Here is a 26,066-nt window from a genome sequence, read left to right as displayed (position 1 = left end):
ACCATAACATCTTTAACGGATTCAGAAAGACCCTTTCTGAAGATTGCCGCCAAGGCATCCTCATTCCATTTAGTCAGTACAGACCATTTTCTAAACTTCTGGCAATATGATTCTGCCACTTCTTGACCCTGAGACAGGGCCAACAAGGTCTTCTCAGCATGATCCACTGAATTAGGTTCGTCATACAATAACCCAAGCCCCTGAAAAAAGGTGTCTACATTAAGCAACGCCGGATTCCCAGGTTCCAGGGCAAATGCCCAATCCTGGGGGTCACCACGCAGCAGAGATATAATAATTTTAACCTGCTGGATGGGATCACCAGAGGAACGGGGTTTCAGAGAAAAAAACAGTTTACAGTTTTTTTTAAAGCTCAGAAATTTGGACCTATCCCCAAAAAACAAATCAGGAGTTGGAATTCTAGGCTCTAAAACTGGAGTCTGAACGATATAATCAGAAATACCCTGTACTCTAGCAGCAAGTTGATCCACACGAGAAGCCAATCCCTGAACATCCATACCAGCGCCGAACTCCTGAGCCACCCAGAGGCAAAGAGGGAAGAGAAAAAAAAAACACAACAGACTACAGAAAAAAAAATGGCTCAGCACTTTCCTTCCCTTCTTCTGAGATGCGGTTAACTCATTGTGGGCCAGTTGTACTGTTATGATCTGGTGGCCTAAGAGCAGCATGGGACGTACTCTGAAGAAGGTGGTACCTGTACTGACCGCAGACCCTGAACCTAACACCGCAACTAGAAGTAGTCGTGGAATGTACCTAGCGCTCCCTAGACATCTCGACACAGCCGGAGGACTAATTACCCCTAGAGATAGAAACGGGAAAACTATCTTGCCTCAGAGAAAATCCCCAAAGAACAGGCAGCCCCCCACAAATATTGACTGTGAGAGGAGAGGGAAAAAACATACACAGACTGAAATGAGAATTTAGCAAAGGAGGCCACTTCTAGCTAAATAGAAAGGACAGGACAGAGTACTATGCGGTCAGTATTAAAACACTAGAAAATATCCACCACAGAAAATACAAAAACTCCACAGCTAACTAAAGACATGGAGGGTATATCTGCATCTCCAGAGATACCAGCTTGGCTAAACAAATCCTTATACAGACCAAGCTGGACAAGACAAAACATGGGAAATAACTGAACAATAAGACCACAGCATGTGGACAGCAAAATCAAGGCTAGAACTTATCTTTGATGAAAAGAACTGCAAAGCAGAAGAGACCAGGCAGGGATGTGAATCCTCCAGGAACAATGGACAACTGGCACTGACTAAAGGGAGAAGCAAGACTAAATAGCCCTGTCCAAATTGCAAAAAGTGAAAACACCTGATAAATGCTGTGATTCAGAGACAGCAGCGCTACCACTTACAACCACCGGAGGGAGCCCAAGAGCAGAATTCACAACACACGCCTATCCTTAAAAAGCCAACCCTCGATCCAACTGTTATGTCCAGCTATCGCCCAATATCGCTGCTCCCATTCGCTTCCAAACTCCTGGAGCAGCACGTCCACGCTGAACTTTCCTCCCACCTCTCATCTAACTTGCTCTTTGACAATCTACAATCTGGTTTGCGCCCCATCACTCAACTGAAACAGCCCTGACCAAAATCTCTAACGACCTACTTACCGCCAAAGCTAATGGACAATACTCTGCTTTCCTCCTTCTAGACCTGTCCTCCACTTTCGACACAGTTGACCACTGCCTCCTACTACAGATCCTCTCCTCCTTTGGTGTCAAAGACCTCGCCCTATCCTGGATCTCCTCGTACCTTTCCAATCGCACATTCAGCGTCTCCCACTCCCACACTACCTCCTCATCCCACCCTCTCTCTGTTGGAGTCCCCCAAGGCTCTGTTCTAGGACCCCTACTCTTCTCAATCTATGCACTTGGCTTGGGACAACTCATAAAGTCACATGGATTCCAGTACCACCTCTATGCTGATGACACTCAGATCTACCTCTCTGGCCCAGACGTCACCGCTCTGCTGTCCAGAATCCAAGAGTGCCTATCAGCCATATCCTCCTTCTTCTCCTCTCGCTTCCTCAAACTCAATGTGGACAAATCTGAACTCATCATCTTTCCTCCATCCCATAGATCTTCCTTACCTGACCTATCTATCGCAATCAATGACATCACGCTTTCCCCCGTACCGGAAGTCCGATGCCTTGGAGTAACTTTCGACTCTGCCCTGCCCTTCAAACCACACATCCAAGCTCTTTCCACCTACTGTCGCCTCCAGCTCAAAAATATGTCCAGAATCCGTCCTTTCCTCAACCGTCAATCTACTAAAAAGGTTGTGCATGCCCTCATCATCTCCCGCCTTGACTACTGCACCATCCTTTTCTGCGGCCTCCCTGCTAAAACCCTTGCACCTCTCCAGTTCATCCTTAACTCTGCTGCCCGACTAATTCATCTCTCTCTTCGCTACTCCTCCGCTTCCCCCCTCTGCAAATCTCTTCACTGGCTCCCATTCCCTCAGAGTATCCAGTTCAAATTACTAATACTGACCTACAAAGCCATCCATAACCAGTCTCCTCCATATATCTCTGAACTAATCTCCCGATATCTTCCCTCACGTAATCTCCGGTCCTCCCAAGACCTCCTTCTCTCCTCCACACTTATTCGCTCCTCATCCAATCGCCTCCAAGACTTCTTCCGAATATCCCCCATCCTCTGGAATTCTCTGCCCCAACACGTCCGACTATCAACCACATTCAGATCCTTCAGACGGAACCTGAAAACCCATCTCTTCAGGAAAGCCTACAGCCTGCACTGACCCTACAGCCTCCTCATCACCACCAAAGCTACCGCCTCACCAACACGGGAGCTCCTGCAACCCTCAACCGGTCTCCTTCCCCATAATCCTGTAGAATGTAAGCCCGCAAGGGCAGGGTCCTCATCCCTCTGTATCAGTCTGTCATAGTTAGTTTGGTTACTGTAAGTGATATCTGTAAGTTGTATGTAACCCCTTCTCATGTACAGCACAATGGAATCAATGGTGCTATATAAATAATAATAATAATGTTTCATTACGCTCAATGGTATCAGTGATATAAAACCCAGAGTTTTTCCCTCTAGCACACTAAGTGCGGTGAGGGGTTTTGCTAATTTGCATAATGGTCTAGCCTTTATGTGAACATCTATAGAGTGGCTGGGAGGATGTCCACATTATCTCCGTCCTAGAGATTGTGCCTGTGGTAAAGGACCTAAACCGATGACACTGCCAAACCTGAGCGGACTGATCCCCACTAGGAGAAGGACTGTGTTTTGTTTTACTGTTTTGTCCGGAGGGCCGTGTTTACTTTTTTCCATCTTGGCTTATGCTGCACTTAATAAACCAAGTACATTCTTAGAGACAGTTTCCGCTTCAACCTGTGTGTCCAGCCGAGTGAGCTAAGGTTGTTACATCACCTGAGTCCCGCACACAATCAGCACTGGCTTCACTGTCCCCACCTTCGGACATATAAGTAATCAAGGGGAAGTGCGCTCTCACTGGTTGTGAGCTGGTTGCTCAAATTTATATTTTAACACAGTCATACATGGGGAATAAGAAGGGGCTGTCCAGGTTTTTCAATAGCCGTTTGTCAACACATCATCAGGCCCCATGTTGCCAGCAGGGGATCTTCATGATTTGCCCAAATGCATTTAGAGCGGCAGAACATTCTCGTTATAACCAATACTTGATAGCTGTTAAGACATGCAAGTATGGAAATTCCTGCATGTGGCACTAAATTCTAAAACTCACCTGCCGATATGATTCTCCAGGTCATTACAAATTTGCATATACAAAACATGTATAGGTTCTTTCCCATTTACGTAGTGAAAAAACAAATTCCAAAGTTTGCAAAAAAAAAAAAAAAAAGTGTCATTTTCCGAGACCCGTAGCAGCTACATTTTTCAGGATCGGGGGCTGGGAAATGGGTAATTTTTTGCGCGCTAAGCTGACATTTTCATTGATACCATTTTGGGGTAAATACGATGTTTTGATTGCCTGTTATTGCATTTCATTGCAATGTTGCGTGACCAAAAAAAAACATAATTCTGGAGTTTTTATTTATTTTCTACAGTTTACCAATTGGAATAATTTAGTCAAATCAGCTGTCATATCCAGGGAAAGATGCGGGCTCAGCGCCAGAGGCAACATCAAATACAGGGACAAGACCTATGACGCACCTACACATCGTAGGTCGTGAAGGGGTTAAAGGAAAATTCTGAGCTAAACTAATTCACTATGTTTCACTGCAAATCATAGTGCAGGGCCTGAGGTTACGTGCACAACAGTCCCAAGCCCTTTATTAGGCATAAAACAGTGCATCAGTTCCTTTATTTAGAGAATATAATGTAATATATACACTGCTCAAAAAAATATAAAGGAACACTAAAATCCCACATCCTAGATATCACTGAATGAAATATTCCAGTTGTAAATCTTTATTCATTACATAGTAGAATATGTTGAGAACAGTAAAACCTAAAAATTATCAATGTAAATCACAACAAATATCCCACTGAGGTCTGGAGTTGGAATGATGCTCAAAATCAAAGTTGAAAATGAAGTTACAGGCTGATCCAACTTCAGTGGAAATGCCTCAAGACAAGGAAATGATGCTCAGTAGTGTGTGTGGCCTCCACATGTCTGTATGACCTCCCTACAACGCCTGGGCATGCTCCTGATGAGGCGGTGAATGGTCTCCTGAGGGATCTCCTCCCAGACCTGGACTAAAGCATACACCAACTCCTGGACAGTCTGTGGTGCATTGCGACGTTGGTGGCTGGTGCGAGACATGATGTCCCAGATGTGTTCAATCGGATTCAGGTCAGGGGAATCTGCGGGCCAGTCCATAGCTTCAATGCCTTCATCTTGCAGGAACCGCTGACACACTACAGCCACATGAGGTTTGGCATTGTCCTGTATTAGGAGGAACCCAGGGCCAACCGCACCAGCATATGGTCTCACAAGGGGTCTGAGGATCTCATCTCGGTACCTAATGGCAGTCAGGCTACCTCTGGCGAGCACATGGAGGGCGTCCAAAGAAATGCCACCCCACACCATTACTGACCCACTGCCAAACCGGTCATGCTGAAAGATGTTGCAGGCAGCAGATCGCTCTCCACGGCATCTTCAGACTCTGTCACGTCTGTCACATGTGCTCAGTGTGAACCTGCTTTCATCTGTGAAGAGCACGGGGCGCCAGTGGCGAATTTGCCAATCCTGGTACTCTGGCAAATGCCAAGCGTCCTGCACGGTGTTGGGCTGTGAGCACAACGCCTATCTGTGGACATCAGGCGCTCAGATTATCCTCATGGAGTCGGTTTCTAACCGTTAGTGCAGACACATGCACATTTGTGGCCTGCTGGAGGTCATTTTGCAGGGCTCTGGCAGTGCTCCTTCTTGCACAAAGGTTGAGGTACAGGTCCTGCTGCTGGGTTGTTGCCATTCTACGGCCCCCTCCATGTCTCCTGGTGTACTGGCCTGTCTCCTGGTAGCGTCTCCAGCCTCTGGACACTACGCTGACAGACACAGCAAACCTTCTTGCCACAGCTTGCATTGATGTGCCATCCTGGATGAGCTGAACTACCTGAGCCACTTGTGTGGGTTGTAGATTCCGTCTCATGCTACCACGAGTGTGAAAGCACAACCAACATTCAAAAATTCAAAAGTGACCAAAACATCAGCCAGAAAGCATTGGTACTGAGATGTGGTCTGTGGTCCCCTACCTGCAGAACCACTCCTTTATTGAGTGTGTCTTGATAATTGCCAATAATTTCCATGTGTTGTCTATTCCATTTGCACAACCGCATGTGAAATTGATTGTCAAACAGTGTTGCTTCCTAAGTGAACAGTTTGATTTCACAGAAGTTTGATTCTGTGGAGTTTTATTCTGTTTAAGTGTTCCCTTTATTTTTTTGAGCAGTGTATATATGGTATCTCTATCTGGCAAGAGACCATTTTGTGTTGCATAACTAAATGGGAAATTGCTAAAAGTGATCATATCAATTAGTGACAGCAAAGGATGGGGAAGACAATATTATTTCTCTAATTAACACCCAATTAACTTTTTTCTCTGTACTACTAAGAAAATTGGTGAGGTGTGTATTGTCCTGAGGTTATTCGTTGTGCACACCCATCAATGGAATACACCCTGCGTGGAGGGTGGTAATGCCACAGGGAGAGCCACAGCCAGCTGGGCCTCCAAAGTCTGCAATGAAGCCAAGGCAGCATGAAAAATGCGTAGCCAAGCGATAAGAATGGAATAATTTATGTTCCAAGAACACATTCACTCCGGCAAGGAGGGGAATGCTGTGTGCCAAGGTTGCCTGCTAACACATAATCTTTTATTACACAAATTATTAACGAATAAGAAATAAATGACTATGAGATCAGATCAGGCTGCCAGCTCGCTTACTCTCCCTTTATAAGTATACATCTCTTTGAATCTTCCCTATGGTTTTACTTTTCTCTACTTGAGATACAGCATTTTACCTCTCCCTCCTCCTCCTTCCTTCCTTCCTTATTTGGCAGAAGGATTATGGATCCTGATTCACAAATCATAGCTTGGCTGTGCCACGTCCTTCGTCGCCCTACACGCTGCCAGTTATTGTTTGGAACACAAGCGACGAGTCGGATTACTGCGCAATTCCAACTCAGATGACATTGGTAGGCTCAATTAGAGTCTTTTCTGAAAATAATACAGCTTACAGGGAACACTGTCATCAGGATCCACCGAGCACTAAATGAATGAGAACAGAGAAATAAGGAACATTAGCAATTTTAGAAAAAGGACAGATGTGATCACATTATGATTTGCAATTGCTAACTGATCTCTAAACAGACCTATGCAAAACAAAAGTGACTACATATATAATAAGTAAGTCAAAAAAGTAATTTTTGTAGGCTTCTGACACCCCAAGTTAAATGAGAAGAACCTATATCATCATTATGAATTTCAAGGGGTACATAACTTACTTTTTGAATGCACGCGTTCACTGCTACAGTGATCTTTTAGGAGTTGAAGACAACTAACTGTATCACGCCCCCCCAGAGGAAGGTGAACTCAAAACACATGTCAGAGAGGACACTACACATAGCACTCTACTATACATTGCTAAGCACTTCTTTACAACACCAAAGCTGACCCATTCCACAGATCTATAAAGATCCTAAATACAAGTGCTTCTCACTAAATTAGAATATCATCGAAAAGTTAATTTATTTCAGTGCTTCAATGCAAAAAGTGAAACTCCTATTTTATATAGAGTCATTACAAACCGTGTGATCTATTTCAAGTGTTTATTTTTGTTAATGTTGATGATTATGGCTTACAGCCAATGAAAACCCAAAAGTCATTATCTCAGCAATTTAGAATATCGTATATACTCGAGTATAAGCCGACCCGAGTATAAGCCGACCCCCCTAATTTTTTTTTTAATTCGTTTATTAACCACAAAGTAAAAGTATACAACATACACATTCGTATTCATTGGTAGTACAGTCAGTATAGAACATGTACATTGTATGCATAACTGAGTATCACAACTATGTTTAGCATATCATTTACTCCATTCGAACCGAACAAACACAATATGGAGTCATAAGAATTTACAGTCATTGAACCATAACCACAACTATATCCTATTAATTACCTTGCCCCAGAGTAATTAACTATGAATTTAAATTTATAAAGTAAGGTGAGAGGAGTTCCATCCGCTCCAAATTTTTTCAAATTTACCTGGGCGTCCTCTATTTTGATATAGGGTACGTTCATATGGAATGACTGAATTTACCAACTCCACCCAGGCCCTCAAAGAGGGGCAGGAACTCCCCATCCATCGCATTGCTATTACCTTCCTTGCCATGAAAAGTGATTCCCGTAAAACGATCCCAATATGGTGTCCCCAAGTCTCTTCATCCCACACCCCAAATAAACAAATTAGTGGCTCAAGAGGAACAGAAGGAACTACCATGGACGAAAGTAATGATGTCACCTCTTTCCAATATTGAAGGATAATAGAGCAATTCCATATCATGTGGATAAAATCTGCGTCTGGTGAATGACAACGCAGACATTCCGAGGAGTGGAGTCGACCCATTTTAAAAAGCCGTGCGGGGGTTAAATATGACTGGTATATTATATATAGTTGAGTCATTCTGTTGTTAATTGACGGGGATACCCCAAGTGGGGACTCTAAAATTTCCTCCCATTCTTCTTCCTGTACCTCAGGAATAAGTCTCTCCCATTTCCCCCTGATAAGTCTAATAGCGGATCCAGTCCCCACTGATAGCATATAGGTGTATAAGGAAGAAGTAAGGCCCTGGGGTCCCTGGCGACCCCCTTAATTTTGCCACAAAAAACTGGGAAAACTTAATGACTCGAGTATAAGCCTAGGGTGGGAAATGCAGCAGCTACTGGTAACTGTCAAAAGTAAAAATAGATACCAATAAAAGTAAAATTAATTGAGACATCAGTAGGTTAAGTGTTTTTGAATATCCATATTGAATCAGGAGCCCCATATAATGCTCCATAAAGTTTATGATGGCACCATAAGATGCTCCATATTAAAATATGCCCCATATAATCCTGCATAAAGGTTAATAATGGCCCCATAAGCTGCTCCATAGACACATTTGCCCAATATAATGCTGCACAAATGCTGATTATGGCCCCATAAGATGCTCCATAAAGATATTTGCCCCATATAGTGCTGCACAAACCTTGATTATGGCCCCATAAGATGCTCCATACAGACACTTGCCCCATATACCGTAATGCTCCACAAATGTTAATTATGGCCCCATACAGACACTTGCCCCATATAGTGCTGCACAAACGTTATGGCCCCATACAGACACTTGCCCCATATAGTGCTGCACAAACGCTGATTATGGCCCCATACAGACACTTGCCCCATATAGTGCTGCAGAAACGTTATGGCCCCATAGATGCTCCATATAGACACTTGCCCTATTTGCTGTTGCTGCAATTAAAAAAAAAAAAATTACATACTCACCTCTCCGTCGCTCAGGCCCCCGGCACTTTCAATATTTACCTGACTTCGTTCCGGCGCCGCTCCATCTTCAGCGTCTTCTGCACTGACGTTCAGGCAGAGGGCGCGCACTAACCACGTCACCGCGCCCTCTGACCTGAGCGTCACTGCAGAAGACGCTGAAGACGGAGCGGCGCCAGAACGGGGAGCAGGTGACTATCGCGCAGCGCTCCCCTCCCCGTTATACTCACCTGCTCCTGGCACTGTGCAGTCCCTGCTTCCCTGACGCCGCAGCTTCATCCTGTACGGAGCGGTCACCATTACCGCTCATTACAGTAATTAATATTCGGCTCCACCTCCCATAGAGGTGGAGCCGTATATTCATTACTGTAATGAGCAGTACCATGTGATCGCTCAGTACAGGAAGAAGCTGGGGCGCCAGGGAGCCGGGGACCGCGCTAGGAGTAGGTGAGTATAATTAGACAGCCCCTGATCCCCCTCCCCTGCCGACCCCTGGGTATGACTAGAGTATAAGCTGAGAAGGGGACTTTCAGCCCAAAAAAATGGGCTGAAAATCTTGGCTTATACTCGAGTATATACGGTACCTTATAACACCAGCTTGAAAAAATGATTTTAAAATCCAAAATGTTGGCCTACTGAGATGTACGAGGGGCGATCCAAAAGTAATGATAATCGGTTATTTCTATTGCACACAGAAATTAAAATAAAATGTTTTCTTCTCTCTTAGGTAACCACTAGTCCAGGAAAAAAAAAAAATCACTTAAATAGACCACGATTCCCGGGAGCTACATTCATTTGAACATGAACTGCCGAGGAGTGAACATCAAAATGGAAAAAAACGAGCTGAGAGCTGTCATCAAATACCTCTTCTTGAAAAAAATGACTATCAAAGACATACACAGCGACTTGGTGGAAACACTGGGGGACTCTTCTCCTCCATATTCCACAGTTGCATGCTGGGCCAAGGAATTTAAGCTGGGAAGAACATTGACGGAAGATGAACATCGTGAAGGACGCCCATCCACGTCCCTCAATGAAGAAAACGTGAAAAAAGGTGAAGAAGTTGTATTGGCAGATCGAAGAGTGACTATCAGGCATGTAGCTGAGGTCACAGGGATCTCATATGGCAGTATTCAAAGAATCCTTGCAAAAGAATGGCATATGAGAAAGGTCTCCGCGTGTTGGGTGCCAAAAATGTTAACCGACAAGCAAAAGAAGAAACGAGTTGACATTTCAATAGCAAATCTCGAAAAGTTCCAAGCAGACAAGGAAAATTGTTTGTCACGTTTTTTGACCATGGACGAGACCTGGATCCACCACTTTGATCCCGAAACTAAACAACAATCGATGACATGGAAACGAGCCGACGAACCGACGCCCAAGAAATTCAAAGTGTCAAGCTCAGCAGGGAAGGTTATGGCGTCCATTTTTTGGGACGCTGAAGGAATTATTATGGTGGACTATTTGGAGAAGGGAGCCACTATTACGGGCTCCTACTACGCAGAACAAATAAGAAGATTGCGGGAGGCTATCAAGGAGAAAAGGCACGGCAAACTGCGGGCTGGAGTGCTGTTTCACCAAGATAACGCGCCGGCTCACAAAGCTGCAGTTGCCATGGCTACCATTCAAGAGGCGGGCTTTGAACTGGTGGAACACCCCCCCTATTCGCCAGATCTAGCCCCCAGTGACTTCTTTCTCTTTCCTCGGCTCAAGGAACACCTTCGGGGCAAGAAATTTGATGACAATAGCGACGTGATAACCGCTGTTGGAGATTTTTTTGAGGGTCAAGATCAAGAATTTTTTTCGAAGGGAATTCTAAGTTTAGAAAAGAGATGGACTAAATGAATAGACTTGTTAGGAGACTATGTAGAGAAATAATAATTTTTTTTTGGACTATATTCATTGTGTTTAGTATTGATTATCATTACTTTTGGATCGCCCCTCGAATGTTCAGTAAATGCACTCAATACTTGGTCAGGGCTCCTTTTGCATCAATTACAGCCTCCATGCCATGCCGCAGTGATGCAATCAGCCTGTGGCACTGCAGAGGTGTTATGGAAGCCCAGGTTGCTTTGATATCAGCCTTCAGCTTGTCTGCATTGTTGGGTCTGGCGTCTCCCATCTGCTTTGATATCAGCCTTCAGCTTGTCTGCATTGTTGGGTCTGGCGTCTCCCATCTTCCTCTTAACAATATCCCATAGATTCTCTATGGAGTTATGGTCAGAGGAGATTGCTGGCCAATCAAGCACAAGGATACTGTTCTTTTTACACCAGGTATTGGTACTTTTGGCAGTGTGGACAGGTGCCAATCCTGCTGGAGTATGAAATTTCAATCTCCAAAAAGTTTGTAGGCAGAGAGAAGCAGGAAGTGCTCTAAAATTTCCTGGTAGGCAGCTGCGCTGACTTTGGTCTTGATAAAACACAGTGGACCTACACCAGCAGATGGCATGGCTCCCCAAACCATCACGGATTGTGGAAATTTCACACTAGACCTCAAGCAGCTTGGATTGTGGCCTCTTTACTCTTCCCTCAGACTCTGGGATCTTGATTTCCAAATGAAATGCAACATTTACTTTAATTTGAAAACACCTTGGACCACTGAGCAACAGTCCAGTTCTTTTTCTCCTTGGCCCGAGTAAGACGCTTCTGGAGTTGTCTATGGGTCATGAGTGGCTTGACACAAGGAATGCGACACTTGTAGCCCATGTCCTGGATATGTCTGTGTGTGGTGGCTCTTGAAGAAATGACTCCAGCAGCAGTCCACTCCTTGTGAATCTCCCCTAAATTTTTAATGGCTTTTTTTTTAACAATCCTTTCAAGGCTGCAGTTATCCCAGTTGCTTGTGCACCTTTTTCTACCACACTTTTTCCTTCCACTCAACTTTCCATTATTATGCTTGGATGCAGCACTCTGAACAGCCAGCTTCTTTAGAAATGACCTTTTGTGGCTTACCCTCCTTCTGGAGTGTGTCAATGACTGCCTTCTGGACATCTGTTAAGTCAGCAGTCTTCCCCATGATTGTAGAGCCTACTGAAACAGACAAAGGGACCTTTTTAAAGGCTTAGGAAACCTCTGCAGGTGTTTTTTGTTAATTATTATAATTTACCAAGAAAATGACTTTTGTGTTTTCATTGTCTGTAAGCCATAATCCTCAACATTATCAGAAATAAACATGTGAAATAGATCACTCTGTTTGTAATGACTCTATATAATATCTGAGTTTCACTTTTTGTATTTAAACTGAAATTAACTTTTTGATGATATTCTAATTTAGTGAGAAGCACTTGTATAAAAAGTAACTGCATGGAAGAGTGACAGCTAAGCCTAGAAATTGCACCTATCGCCTACTGCTTGTAGGTAAAAGCCTGCATTACTCAATGATCAATCTGTCAAGACATCAATAAATATACTTTAAATTGGTTATACTGGTAGGCTGTGGTCATAATTAAAAATCAATCCACCATTCTTAACCCCTTCGCGACATGCGCCGTACTAGTACTGCGCTGCCGGCACTGCATTTGTGCCAGCCGCAGTACTAGTACGGCGCATCGATCACCGCGGTCTCGCGCTGAGCGCCGCGGTGATCGGGTGCGGGTGTCAGCTGTATATGACAGCTGACACCCCGCGGGCATTTAACCCCTCTGATGCCGCTGTCAGTAGTGACAGCGGTATAGAGGGGGATCGCGCAGGGATGGGGGCTCCCTGCGCTCTCCCACCGGAGCAACGCGATGAGATCGCGCTGCTCCGGTGATCCGGAAGGAGTCCCCGGATCCAAGATGGCCGCGGGACTCCTTCCGGGTCATGAAATCACCTGACTTGCCGGCGCCTGCTGAGAGTTCCTAATAGCAGGCGCCGGCAAGCCTCTGGAACGTGCCTATCAAATCGTTGATCTGACAGAGTGCTATGCACACTGTCAGATCAACGATCTGATCTAAAACAGTGATGTCCCACCCTGGGACAATAGTAGAAAGTAAAAAAAAAAAAAAATAGGATGTATAAAAATAAAAAATAAAAAAATCCCCAAATAAAGAAAAAAAAAGCATTTCCCAATAAATCCATTTATTTATGTAAATAAAAAAAAAACAATAAAAGTACACATATTTGGTATCGCCGCGTCCGTAACGACCCGCTCTATAAAACTATCCCACTAGTTAACCCCTTCAGTGAACATCGCAAAAAAAATAAATAAAAAACAAGGCAAAAAACAACGCTTTATTATCATACAGGCGAACAAAAAGTGGAATAACACGCGATCAAAAAGACGGATATAAATAACCATGGTACCGCTGAAAACGTCATCTTGTCCCGCAAAAAAAAAAGCTGCCATACTGCATCATCAGCAGAAAAATGAAAAAGTTATAGCTCTCAGAATAAAGCGATGCAAAAACAATTATTTTTTTTATATAACATAGTTTTTATTGTGTAAAAGCGCCAAAACATAAAAAAATTACATAAATGAGGTATCGCTGTAATCGTACTGACCTGAAGAATAAAGCTGCTTTATCAATTTTACCACACGTGGAATGGTATAAACGCCCCCCCTAAAAGAATTTCAGGAATTGCTGGTTTTTGTTCATTCCGCCTCCCAAAAGTCGGAATAAAAAGCGATCAAAAAATGTCATGTGCCCGAAAATGGTACCAATAAAAATGTCAACTCGTCCCGCAAAAAACAAGATCTCACATGACTCTGTGGGCCAAAATATGGATAAATTATAGCTCTCAAAATGTGGTGATGCAAAAACTATTTTTTGCAATAAAAAGCGTTTTTTAGTGTGTGATGGCTGCCAACCATAAAAATCCGCCAAAAAACGCTTCATCACCCCCTTAGTTAGGGAAAAATAATAAAATTTAAAAAAATGTATGTATTTCCATTTTCCCATTAGGGTTAGGGTTAGGGCTAGGGTTAGGGCTAGAGTTAGGGTTGGGGTTAGGGCTTGGGTTAGGGCTGGGGTTAAGGTTGGGGTTAGGATTTCAGTTAAAAGTGGGGAGTTTCCACTGTTTAGGCACATCAGGGGCTCTCCAAACGCGACATGGCATCCGATCTCAATTCCAGCCAATTCTGCTTTGAAAAACTAAAACAGTGCTCCTTCCCTTCCGAGTTCTCCTGTGAGCCCAAACAGTGGTTCCCCCCCAACATATGGGGTATCAGCGTTCTCAGGACAAGTTGGACAACAACTTTTGGGGTCCAATTTGTCCTGTTACCCTTGGGAAAATAATAACGTGGGGGCTAAAATATCATTTTCGTGGAAAAAATTTTTTTTTATTTTCACGGCTCTGCGTTATAAACTGTAGTGAAACACTTGTTGGTTCAAAGTTCTCACAACACATCTAGATAAGTTCCTTGGGGGGTCTAGTTTCCAATAAGGGGTCACTTGTGGGGGGTTTCTACTGTTTAGGTACATCAGGGGCTCTGCAAATGCAACATGACGCCTGCAGACCAATCCATCTAAGTCTGCATTTCAAAAGGCGCTCCTTCCCTTCCGAGCTCTGCTGTGCGCCCAAACAGTGGTTCCCCCCATATATGGGGTATCAGCGTACTCAGGACAAATTGGACAATAAGTTTTGTGGTCCAATTTCTCCTGTTACCCTTGGGAGAAAAAAAAATTGCAGGTAAAACATAATTTTGTGGAAAGAAAAAATGATTTTTTAATTTTCACAGCGCTACATTCTAAACTTTAGTGAAACAATTGGGGGTTAAAAGTGCTCACCACACATCTAGATAAGTTCCTTAGGGGGTCTTCTTTCCAAAATGGGGTCACTTGTGGGGGGTTTCCACTGTTTAGGCACGTCAGGGGCTCTCCAAACGCGACATGGGTTCCGATCTCAATTCCAGCCAATTTTGCATTGAAAAGTCAAACGGCGCTCCTTCCGTTCCGAGCTCTGCCATGCGCTCAAACAGTGGTTTATCCCCATATATGAAATATCAGTGTACTCAGGACAAATTGCACAACAAATTTTGGGGTCCAATTTATCCTGTTACCCTTGGGAAAATAAAAAATTTGGGGCAAAAAGATCATTTTTTGTGAAAATTAATATGAAATTTTTTTTACGGCTCTACATTATAAACTTCTGTGAAGCACTTGGAGGTTCAAAGTGCTCACCACACATCTAGATTAGTTCCTTAGAGGGTCTACTTTCCAAAATGGTGTCACTTGTGGGGGTTTCCACTGTTTAGGCACGTCAGGGGCTCTCCAATCGCGACATGGGTTCCAATCTCAATTCCAGCAAATCTTGCATTGAAAAGTCAAATGGCGCTCCTTCCCTTCCGAGCTCTGCCATGTGCCCAATCAATGGTTTACCCCAACATGTAGGGTATCGGCGTACTCAGGAGAAATTGTACAACGACTTTTGTGGTCCAATTTCTCCTGTTACCCTTGGTAAAATAAAACAAATTGGATCTGAAGTAAACATTTTGTGAAAAAAAAGTTAAATGTTCAATTTTTTTTAAACATTCCAAAAATTCCTGTGAAGCACCTGAAGGGTTAATAAACTTTTTTAATGTGGTTTTGAGTACCTTGAGGGGTGCAGTTTTTAGAATAGTGTCACTTTTGGGCATTTTCTGTCATATAGACCCCTCAAAGTCACTTCAAATGTGAGGTGGTCCGTTAAAAAAATGGTTTTGCAAATTTTGTTGCAAAAATGAGAAATCGCTGGTCAACTTTTAACCCTTATAACTCCCTAACAAAAAAAAATTATGTTTCCAAAATTGTGCTGATGTAAAGCAGACATGTGGTAAATGTTGCTTATTAACTATATTATGTGATATAACTCTCTAATTTAAGGGCATAAAAACTAAAAGTTTGAAAATTGCTAAATTTTCATAATTTTTGTCAAATTTTTGTTTTTTTCACAAATAAATGCAAGTCATATCAAAGAAGTTTTACCACTATCATGAAGTACAATATGTCACGAGAAAACAATGTCAGAATCACCAGGATCCGTTGAAGCGTTTCAGAGTTATGACCTCATAAAGTGACAGTGGTCAGAATTGTAAAAATTGGCCCTGTCACTTAGGTGAAAACAGGCTTCGGGGTGAAGGGGATAAAGATGTTTCATGTTGACATGGAATGAGAGGAATCTTCAACAAAAAATAATGACAGTATATCTGTAAACTGTAGCAAGTCTTTGAGGTGGTCTAGACCTATGTATTCCTTTAGTATATCACTAAGCTTTCTGAATGCTTCACTGGGTTTCTATGTGATGTTTTTTGAGATGTCTCTAGATAGGATCTAGTTAAAAGATGGTGGGCTTTTGAACACTTTCCATGACTATAACAGGTTTCTCGGTAACAAATACACAAGACTAAGCTAGCTAATATCTAAACAAAAGATACAGTGACAAGCACAAAAGAAAAAAATGTATTAGAACAGGATTTAAGTAAATAGCAGCTTAAATGTGTGACTCCATGACATCTATGTGATAGAAGCAGAAGCTGGATTATAAAACCATCCCCGTTCTTGCAGACCGAGTGCGTTCATGCTCCACATGGACCACCACTAGTCACTAAATAGACACCATGAGCTGCTATATTGTAAAAATGTCAGTAGTTTCCACTGTTATAGCAGATCATTGCTAGGGGTAAGAGAAATTCCATTGATTAGCTGATCTTCACTTCATGAGACAACTACTTTAGGACTATGGTCACCTTTGACATGTCAATAATTTATTTTTATATGCATTAGTGATTATCTTACATAGCATTTTTGTTATAATGTCAGATGACAATCTTCATTCTTTCATTTTCAGACCTCTTGTGGGAGTGTCCCTTCATGTAATACATGCTGGATGTGAGGTCTGTCTGTATCTATGGTTACTATTGTCTTCATTAGCTCATATATCAGCATAACTGTTATGAACTGGTGGTTTAGGAGCAACATGGGACGAGCTCTGGAGGAGGTGGTACCTGTACTAACCGCAGTTCCTGAGCTTATCACAACACTAGAAGTAGCCGTGGGATGTTCCTGTCACTCCCTAGACACCTCGTCACAGCCGGAGGACTAACTACCCCTAAAGATGGAAACAGGAAAGCTATCTTGCCTCAGAGAAAATCCCCAAAGGAAAGGCAGCCCCCCTCAAATATTGACTGTGAGTGGAGAGGGAAATGACATACGCAGAATGAAATCAGAATGTAGCAAAGGAGGCCAGTCTAGCTAGATAGATAGAACAGGACAGAATACTGTGCGGTCAGTATAAAAAAACTAGAAAAATCCACCACAGAGTTTACAAAAATCTCCACACCTGACTAAAGGTGTGGAGGGTAAATCTGCTTCCCAGAGCTTCCAGCTTAACTGAATAAATCCATATTGACAAGCTGGACAAGAAAAAACATAGAAAGAGCTGAACGATTAAGTCCACAATATGTGGACAGCAAAAGAACAAGCAAGGACTTATCTTTGCTGAACTGGTCAGAATATCAGGGAAATCCAAGCAGAGATGTGAATCCAACCAAGAACCATTGACAACTGGCCCAGGCTGAAGGATAGAGCCAGGATAAATAGCCGAGCCAGAAAGACGATCAGTGGAAGCAGCTGCTGACTGCTAAATCCAAGGAGCAGCAGTTCCACTCAAAACCACCGGAGGGAGCCCAAGAGCAGAACTCACAAAAGTGCCACTTACAACCACCGGAGGGAGCCCAAGAGCGGAATTCACAACACATAAAACCAGAACTGCACTTGTTTTCTCTCCATGTTTTATCTGCTATCCATAAACCTTTAGAATTCTCCTCTCTCTACTGTAGACCTGTGCAAATCCCTCTCCCTGCTGCTATCACTTAGTGCTCATACTAATCTGCGGGGTAAACGGACAAGTGCTAGCCAATAAAAAAATCGGATTACACTCTGACCAATGTTAACTTATGTTTCCCTGCTCATCTGCAATTTTTTTTCTCAGCTGAAATCGGACTGAGAAAAAAAATTGCAGCTTGCTGCGATTGTCCTCGTATCTTGGACGAGACTCGCCAATGCAATTCAATGGGCGTGATAAAAAAAAAAATCACACGGCACTCTGAAAATGTGAGTGCCGTCTGATTTTTACACACCCATGTCTTTTGAAAAGCCAGTAATTCATCTACCGTATACAGTAAAATCACAATGTGACCCGACAAAATAGAATAAGTAGAATAGATATTTACACATAGAATAATAGATATAAAGATGTCAGTGACATATATAATTAGTACAGTGCTTGTATAGGTTACTGTACATATATTTTTTACTTACTAAATTATTTTCAAATAAAAATGGTGTGGGATCCACCGACATTTTATTAACCAGCAGAGGGAAAGTGGACAGCTGGGGGACAGATGTTTATAGCCAGGGAAGGGGGTAATAACCATGGAGCTTCAAAGACTATCAATATCAGCTTGGTATACTAAGCCTTTCCTGGTTATTAAAATGGAGGACCCCCCAAAAAATGAAGTAGGGTCCTCTTTTAATTAATGACCAGCAAAGGCTGGCAGACAGCTGCAGGCTGATATTAAAGGGACTCTGTCACCTGAATTTGGAGGGAACAATTTTCGTAAGGCAAGATTGCCTTGTGCAGGCATGTACTATGGAGGACAGAGAATGAACTTCAATCCAATATTGCAGCCAGCATGCAGCCAGCGGGTAAGGAAAGGGTGAATCAAACACCCGAAAACCCCGCCCCTGTGGCTGAAAATTGTTCCCTCCAAATTCAGGTGACAGAGTCCCTTTAATAACCTAAGAAGGGGCCATGGATATTGGCCCCCTCCCAGACTAAAAATATTAATTAGAAGGTTCTTCACTGTCATCTACACATTTCAATGCCGTACTGGCATCTTTATCAAGTATAAAAAAAACTGTTGCAGCAAGAGACTTCTTTCCAGTAGTGCAGCCAATTTTCAGACGTGCTTTTTTCTGTTTTGATAATTTCTAAATCTTTTGGGGCTCCAGCGAACCACAGTGAGAGCTATTATGCACAAATGGAGAAAACTTTTAACAGTGGTGAACCTTCCGAGGAGGGGCTGGCCGACCAAAATTACCCCAAAAGCGCAGCGACGACTCGTCCAAGAGGCCACAATAGACCCTCCAACAACATCCAAAGAACTGCAGGCCTCAATTGCCTCAGTTAAGGTCAGTTTTCATGACTATCAAGAAAGAGATGGGGCAAAAATGCCCTGCATGGCAGAGTTCCAAGACATAAACCACTGCTAAACAATAAGAACATAAAGGCTTGTCTCAGCTTTGCCAGAAAACATCTTAATGATCCTCAAGACTTTTGGGAGAATACTCTGTGGACTGACAAGACAAAAGTTGAACTTTTTGGAAGGTGTATATCCCATTATATCTGGCGTAAAAGTAACACAGCATTTCAGATGGACCATGAATGGAACCATGAATTCTGCAGTCTACCAAAACATCCTGAAGGAGAATGTCCGGTCATCTGTTTGTGACCTCAAGCTGAAGCACACTTGGGTTATGCAGCAGGACAATGATCCAAAACACACCAGCAAGTCCACCTGTTAATGGCTGAAGAAAAACAAAATTAAGACTTTGGAGTGACCTAGTCAAGATCCTGACCTTAATCCGATTAAGATGCTGTGGAATGACCTTAAAAAGGCAGTTCATGCTTTGAAACCCTCAAATGTGGCTGAATTCCAAAAATTTTGCAAAGATGAGTGAGCCAAAATGCCTCCAGAGCGTTGTAAAAAAACTCATTGCCAGTTTTCGCAAATGCTTGATTGCAATTGTTGCTGTCAAGGGCGGCCCAACCAGTTATTAAGTTTAGGGGGCAAACACATTTTTACACAGGGCCCTATAGGTTTGAATAATAATAAAGACCTTCAATTTAAAAACTGCATTTTGTGTTTACTTGTGTTATCTTTGTCTAATATTTAAATTTGTTTGGTGATCTGAAACTTTTAAGTGTGACAAACATGCAAAAGAATAGGAAGTCAGAAAGGGGTGCATATTACATAGTGAATTGCTTTATGTAAAAGCTCATGTTAAAATCGCATTGCAATTGGATCCCTTTCGCATGTAAATTGGATGCTAGGTGTTAAAAGATAGAATGAACGCACATGAAAATCGCATGACGCTTGCATGATACTAGTCCCACTTTTCTAGACTGAAATAGGACTGTTTTTTTCACAGTGATGGGTATGAGCCCTAACACTGAGAGAAGGAAGGGGTGCAGAAAGATGTCAGGAGCAGGAATTTATACTAAGGGAAGAGCAAGACCAATACAAAGAGCAACACCAATACAAAAAATGGTGTGCACACCTGACAAGATATCAGCAGCATATACAAAACTTTATTAATTTCCATGGACATACAAACCAAGTAAAAACATGTAAATATGGCACAATAACTTATCCAACACCCCTGGTGCTGTATCAAATACATAGGTGGATATACACATAATAGGGAGCAATGACAAATCAAATACTTGTGAAACCTCTGGCTGGTATGTAAGTTACCCCAATAAAAAAAGATAATCATGCATGGTATAGAGGTCACAAAAAAGGGGTTAGCAAAATAGGATAGTAGCCATAATAAGAGGATAGACAATATGAAGATGTGAATAACACTGCAGAATGTAAGCAGTTAAGTACACAGAGAAGTCTCTGTGGATAATACTACCTCATATGCTCAGAGAATGCTCCAGACAACCAAAAAGTGCCATAATAAGCATAGAAAAGCAAGGATCAGGGGTGTGAGAAGACCCCACACGTATCGCTGTTCAACAACAGCTTCGCCAGAAGTGATGACATGCTCCTATTTTGCTAACCCCTTTTTTGTGACCTCTATACCATGCATGATCATCTTTTTTCATTGGGCCGAGGTTCCACAAGTATTTGCTTGTCATTGCTCCCTATTATGTGCATATCCACCTATGTATTGATACAGCACCAGGGGTGTTGGATGGTTATTGTGCCATGTTTACATGTTTTTAAATATTATGAATGGGTTTGTATGTCCATGGTAATTAATAAAGTGTTGTATATATTGTTGAAATCTTATCAGGTATGCACACCATTTTTTGTATTGGTCTTCTCTTCCCTTAGTATGCATTTTGTCTTCCATACAAGGTTTAGCACCCTGACTTCCGCTGGTTTTTCCAAGGTGGTTAAAGGGGGTATCTCAACAGCACTTTTGGCTACTCACCAGTAATAATTCTATGACATGGAACACAAATATACTATTAGATGTACAGTTAGGTCCATATATATTTGGACAGAGACAACATTTTTCTCATTTTGGTTATAGACATTACCACAATTTAATTTTAAACAAAACAATTCAGATGCAGTTGAAGTTCAGACTTTTAGCTTTCATTTGAGGGTATCCATATTAAAATTGGATGAAGAGTTTAGGAGTTTCAGCTCCTTAACCTGTGCCACCCTGTTTTTTAAAGGGACCAAAAGTAATTGGACAATTGACTCCAAGGCTATTTCATGGACAGGTGTGGGCAATCCCTTCATTATGTCATTCTCAACTAAGCAGATAAAAGGCCTGGAGTTGATTTGAGGTGTGGTGCTTGCATTTGGAAGGTTTTCCTATGAAGTAAACATGCAGTCAAAAGTGCTCTCCATGAAGGTGAAACAAGCCATTCTTAAGCTGTGAAAACAGAGAAAAAACCCATCCGAGAAATTGCTACAATATTAGGAGTGGCAAAATGTACAGTTTGGTACATCCTGAGAAGGAAAGAAAGCACTGGTGATCTCATCAATGCAAAAAGACCTGGGCGCCCACGGAAGACAACAGTGGTGGGTGATCGCAGAATAATCTCCATGGTGAAGAGAAACCACTTCACAACAGCCAACCAAGTGACCAACACTCTCCCGGAGGTCGGCGTATCAATATCCAAATCTATCATAAAGAGAAGACTGCATGAAAGTAAATACAGAGGGTTCACTGCACGGTGCAAGCCACTCATAAGTGTCAAGAATAAAAAGGCTAGACTGGACTTTGCTAAAAACATCTAAAAAAGCCAGCACAGTTCAGGAAGGACATTCTTTGGACAGATGAAACCAAGATCAACCTCTACCAGAATGATGGAAAGAGAAAAGTATGGCGAAGGCTTGGTACAGCTCATGATCCAAAGCATACCACATCATCTGTAAAACACGGCGGAGGCAGTGTGATGGCTTGGGCATGCATGGCTGCCAGTGGCACTGGGTCACTAGTGTTTATTGATGATGTGACACAGGACAGAAGCAGCCAAATGAATTCTGAGGTATTCAGAGCCATACTGTGTGCTCAGATCCAGCCAAATGCAGCAAAACTGATTGGTCGTCGTTTCATACTACAGATGGACAAAGACCCAAAACATGAAGCCAAAGCAACCCAGGAGTCTATTAAAGCAAAGAAGTGGAATATTCTTGAATGGCCAAGTCAGTCACCTGATCTCAACCCAATTGAGCATGCATTTCACTTGTTAAAGACTAAACTTCAGACAGAAAGGCCCACAAACAAACAGCAACTGAAAACCACCGCAGTGAAGGCCTGGCAGAGCATCAAAAAGGAGGAAACACAGCGTCTGGTGATGTCCATGAGTTCAAGACTTCAGGCAGTCATTGCCAACAAAGGGTTTTCAACCAAGTACTAGAAATGAACATTTTATTTAAAATTATTGAATCTGTCCAATTACTTTTCTTCCCTTTAAAAACAGGGTGGCACATGTTAAGGAGCTGAAACTCCTAAACCCTTCATCCAATTTTAATGTGGATACCCTCAAATGAAAGCTGAAAGTCTGAACTTCAACTGCATCTGAATTGGTTTGTTTAAAATTCATTGTGGTAATGTCTATAACCAAAATGAGAAAAATGTTGTCTCTGTCCAAATATATATGGACCTAACTGTATCTATTATACAGAATAATACAAAATCAGGCATGTTACATTATAAAATAAAATAAAATACCTGTGACTGTTAACTATATCAAAATATTTTAAACAATGAGGGAAATTATTAAAATACAATTTCTTGTTAAAGTGCTGTCATGATAAGAGTCTATAATAAGTTGCCATTGGTCAAAAATGTATCATTTGCTGTGGGTACATTTAACATGTCTTTTGTGGTGTGTTTAAATTGCACTGCTCCATACTGCTATGTAGGTAACCACAATGTACTTGTGTCACAGTTTTGCAGCCCACAATTTATTTCTAGTGTGGTTTTGTAAGTATATAATCTATTAACCCTTCACCAGATATAATGGAGTCCTGCACTGTTCCTTGTTAAAAGGTGGATAATAAACTGAAGCTTGTAGCTGACAAGAGAATGTAGTAGTGATCTGGAAAACAAGTACCGTATTTTCTGGTGTATAAGACGACTGGGCGTATAAGACGACCCCCAACTTTTCCATATAAAATATGGAGTTTGGGATATACTCACCATATAAGACGGGGGTCATCTTATACGCTCAGTCGTCTTATACGGCGTGTGCGGTGCGGATGGTTCCCACGGCTCTCAGCGGTGCAAGCGGCGGCCTCCGTTCCTAAGGATGCATTGAGCGAAGGACCTTCGATGACGTCGCGGATGCGTGACCGTGACGTCATCGAAGGTCCTTCGCTCAATGCATCCTTAGGAACAGAGGCCGCCGCTTGCACCGCTGAGAGTCGCGGGCCATCGAAGGGTAAGTATATCCCATATTTTTTATTTTCTTTTTTTTTACATGAATATGGATCCCAGGGCCTCAAGGAGAGTCTCCTCTCCTCCAGATCCTGGGAACCATACAGGACCGCTCCCTGCACACGCCGTACCCGGCGTATAAGACAACTCCCGACTTTTTAGATGATTTTTCAGGGGTTAAAAAATCGTCTTATACGCCGGAAAATACGGTATATTGTAAAAAATAAGTTGCGGGGCAACCTTGTCTATTTTAAAAAAATGCCTACAATTGAAGCTTTTCCTTATCATCAAATATAACAATGAGCCTTTTCATATGGAAACAAACTTAAAAGGGTTGTCCCACAAAGTACATTTTAATTAACAGATCTAAAGGTACCTTCACACTGAACGATATCGCTAGCGATCTGTGACGTTGCAGCGTCTTGGCTAGCGATATCGTTGAGTTTGACACGCAGCAGCGATCAGGATCCTGCTGTGCCATCGTTGGTCGGAGCAGAAAGTCCAGAACTTTATTTCGTCGCTGGACTCCCGCAGACATCGCTGAATCGGTGTGTGTGACGCCGATTCAGCGATGTCTTCACTGGTAACCAGGGTAAATATCGGGTTACTAAGCGCAGGGCCGCGCTTAGTAACCCGATGTTTACCCTGGTTACCAGTGTAAATGTAAAAAAAAACAAACACTACATACTTACATTCCGGTGTCTGTCCCCCGGCGCTGTGCTTTCCTGCACTGTCAGCGCCGGCCAGCCGTAAAGCAGATTACAGCGGTGACGTCACCGCTGTGCTTTCCGGCCGGCGCTCACAGTCAGTGCAGGGAAGCAGAACGCCGGGGGACAGACACCGGAATGTAAGTATGTAGTGTTTGTTTTTTTTACATTAGCACTGGTAACCAGGGTAAACATCGGGTTACTAAGCGCGGCCCTGCGCTTAGTAACCTGATGTTTACCCTGGTTACCCGGGGACCGGCATCGTTGGTCGCTGGAGAGCTGTCTGTGTGACAGCTCTCCAGCGACCACACAACGATGAAACAGCGACGCTGCAGCGATCGGCATCGTTGTCTAGATCGCTGCAGCGTCGCTAAATGTGACGGTACCTTTAGAATAAAATATTGGAGTAATGTAATATGTTAGGAAAGAGCAGAATATATATTAACATGTAACAACAAAGGATAAAAAACCTTGAATGATAAAGATAATAAAGTATGATGCCAACAAAAGAAGATTTGACATTGGTCTTTGTACATAACTTTATGTTTATTTGGCAATTTAAAAAAAAAAAAAAGTCACCTGAACCCATAGAGAAGAATATCTTCTGGCTGGCAAGTCCTTGTATGGGTTTCTGTAATTAAAAGGAAAAGATTAGACACTTAATCTCAAGTCTGTATTATTATTGCCTCTATTTTATCAAATGTGCTGTCATCATTTTTTATTTGAAAATCAACATGCTTACTCACATTGATAGTGTATTGGCAACTTATTTGCTAAAGAGCAATAGCCAAAAGCACTGTATGATGGCATTATTTAGAAACTTTATGGTGGTTTTGTTTAGGTTGTTTAATACAGTAGTAAGATTTTTTGACAAATGTACTGAAATATTATTTGTGGACAATATGGTAGTGTAGTGTTAGTAAGGACACTAATACTGAAAATCTACAGTCTGTTTTTCCCTATGCAATGTAAACCAGTGGTGGCCTGCAACTTTATAAATAGGCTACACTGTAAATTTACAAATTGCCTAGAGCACCATAAATAAAGAAGCACTCACATCAAAGTTTTATCCTCTTAATATACTGCAGTCATCACATTATATGGCACTGTGTACTTACAATTGCTCATTTTGCCTTTCTACCCAGTAAATTCTTCTCTTTTCTCTGCTCTATGCAGAAACCAGAAGTCTATTTTCCCTTCAAAAATCATTCCCCTCTTCCAACTCCTAACTCATCTGCTCCCTCCTTCCCCCTGCCAGGGGATGTCATAGATAGACCTAATGGAAAACAGAAAAACAGAAGAATTATCTGGGTAGAAGGGCAAAATGAGCAATTGTAAATACACAGTGCCATATAATATGATTATATTAAGAGAATTGGGAGTGCTTCCTTAATAAAATATAATTTTTGCATAATGCATGTTCAGCAGGTAACTAGCCACAGATAGTATAGCAATATAGTCATATGACTATAGAATAAAACATAACAAAAAGCTACATCTTTTTCTCAGGCTTCTGTATTCTAATGGAAAGTGTCCTCCAATCACCTGTACATCACCACTTTGAAATATGCGAGGTGGTATAAAATGGAATTTGTCTCCAGTTTTTTTTGTTTCTTCTGAGAGCAGCTTAATGTAGGGACAGAAACACAGATTCCAGCAAGATACGACTTACTGGGCTGTGTGCTGCAGTTTTAAAAAAAATCAGTTTTATCTGTTACAGATCTGCACATTCTCTGAATGCTGAGT

General features: G+C 42.3%; 1 protein-coding gene and 1 long non-coding RNA gene across 16 annotated transcripts in view; one reads left to right on the top strand and one right to left on the bottom strand.

Moving 5' to 3' along the window:
• Positions 1 to 19,157, top strand: part of LOC143764458 (uncharacterized) — a 243,780-nt gene extending 224,623 nt beyond the window's left edge. The window contains exons 3-4 of the long non-coding RNA XR_013213202.1: positions 16,769 to 16,814; positions 18,934 to 19,157. This is a non-coding gene — a long non-coding RNA (uncharacterized LOC143764458). The remainder of the gene's footprint in view (positions 1 to 16,768; positions 16,815 to 18,933) is intronic.
• The window catches only part of LOC143768828 (uncharacterized), a 252,489-nt gene that overhangs the window by 176,403 nt on the left and 50,020 nt on the right, over positions 1 to 26,066 (bottom strand). For 7 of the 15 annotated variants that reach the window (XR_013214068.1, XR_013214067.1, XR_013214060.1 and 4 more), the window contains 3 exons: positions 25,439 to 25,596; positions 24,900 to 24,951; positions 6,322 to 6,747 (listed from right to left, as the gene is read on the bottom strand). Coding sequence is in view for 4 of the 15 variants with exons in the window: in XM_077257455.1 (XP_077113570.1) it covers positions 6,681 to 6,747; positions 24,900 to 24,951 (119 nt within the window). In the remaining 11 variants the exon portion in view is untranslated. Of the gene's footprint in view, positions 1 to 6,321; positions 6,748 to 24,899; positions 24,952 to 25,438; positions 25,597 to 26,066 lie in introns of those variants that run through there. The other 8 variants (XR_013214062.1, XR_013214059.1, XR_013214058.1 and 5 more) reach the window with 2 other exon arrangements.

The sequence above is a fragment of the Ranitomeya variabilis genome, chromosome 4, assembly GCF_051348905.1.
Source record: "Ranitomeya variabilis isolate aRanVar5 chromosome 4, aRanVar5.hap1, whole genome shotgun sequence".
Taxonomy (NCBI): Eukaryota; Metazoa; Chordata; class Amphibia; order Anura; family Dendrobatidae; genus Ranitomeya; species Ranitomeya variabilis.
The sequence above is the reverse complement of the archived record's forward strand: the minus strand, read 5'-3'. Positions and strand labels throughout refer to the sequence as shown.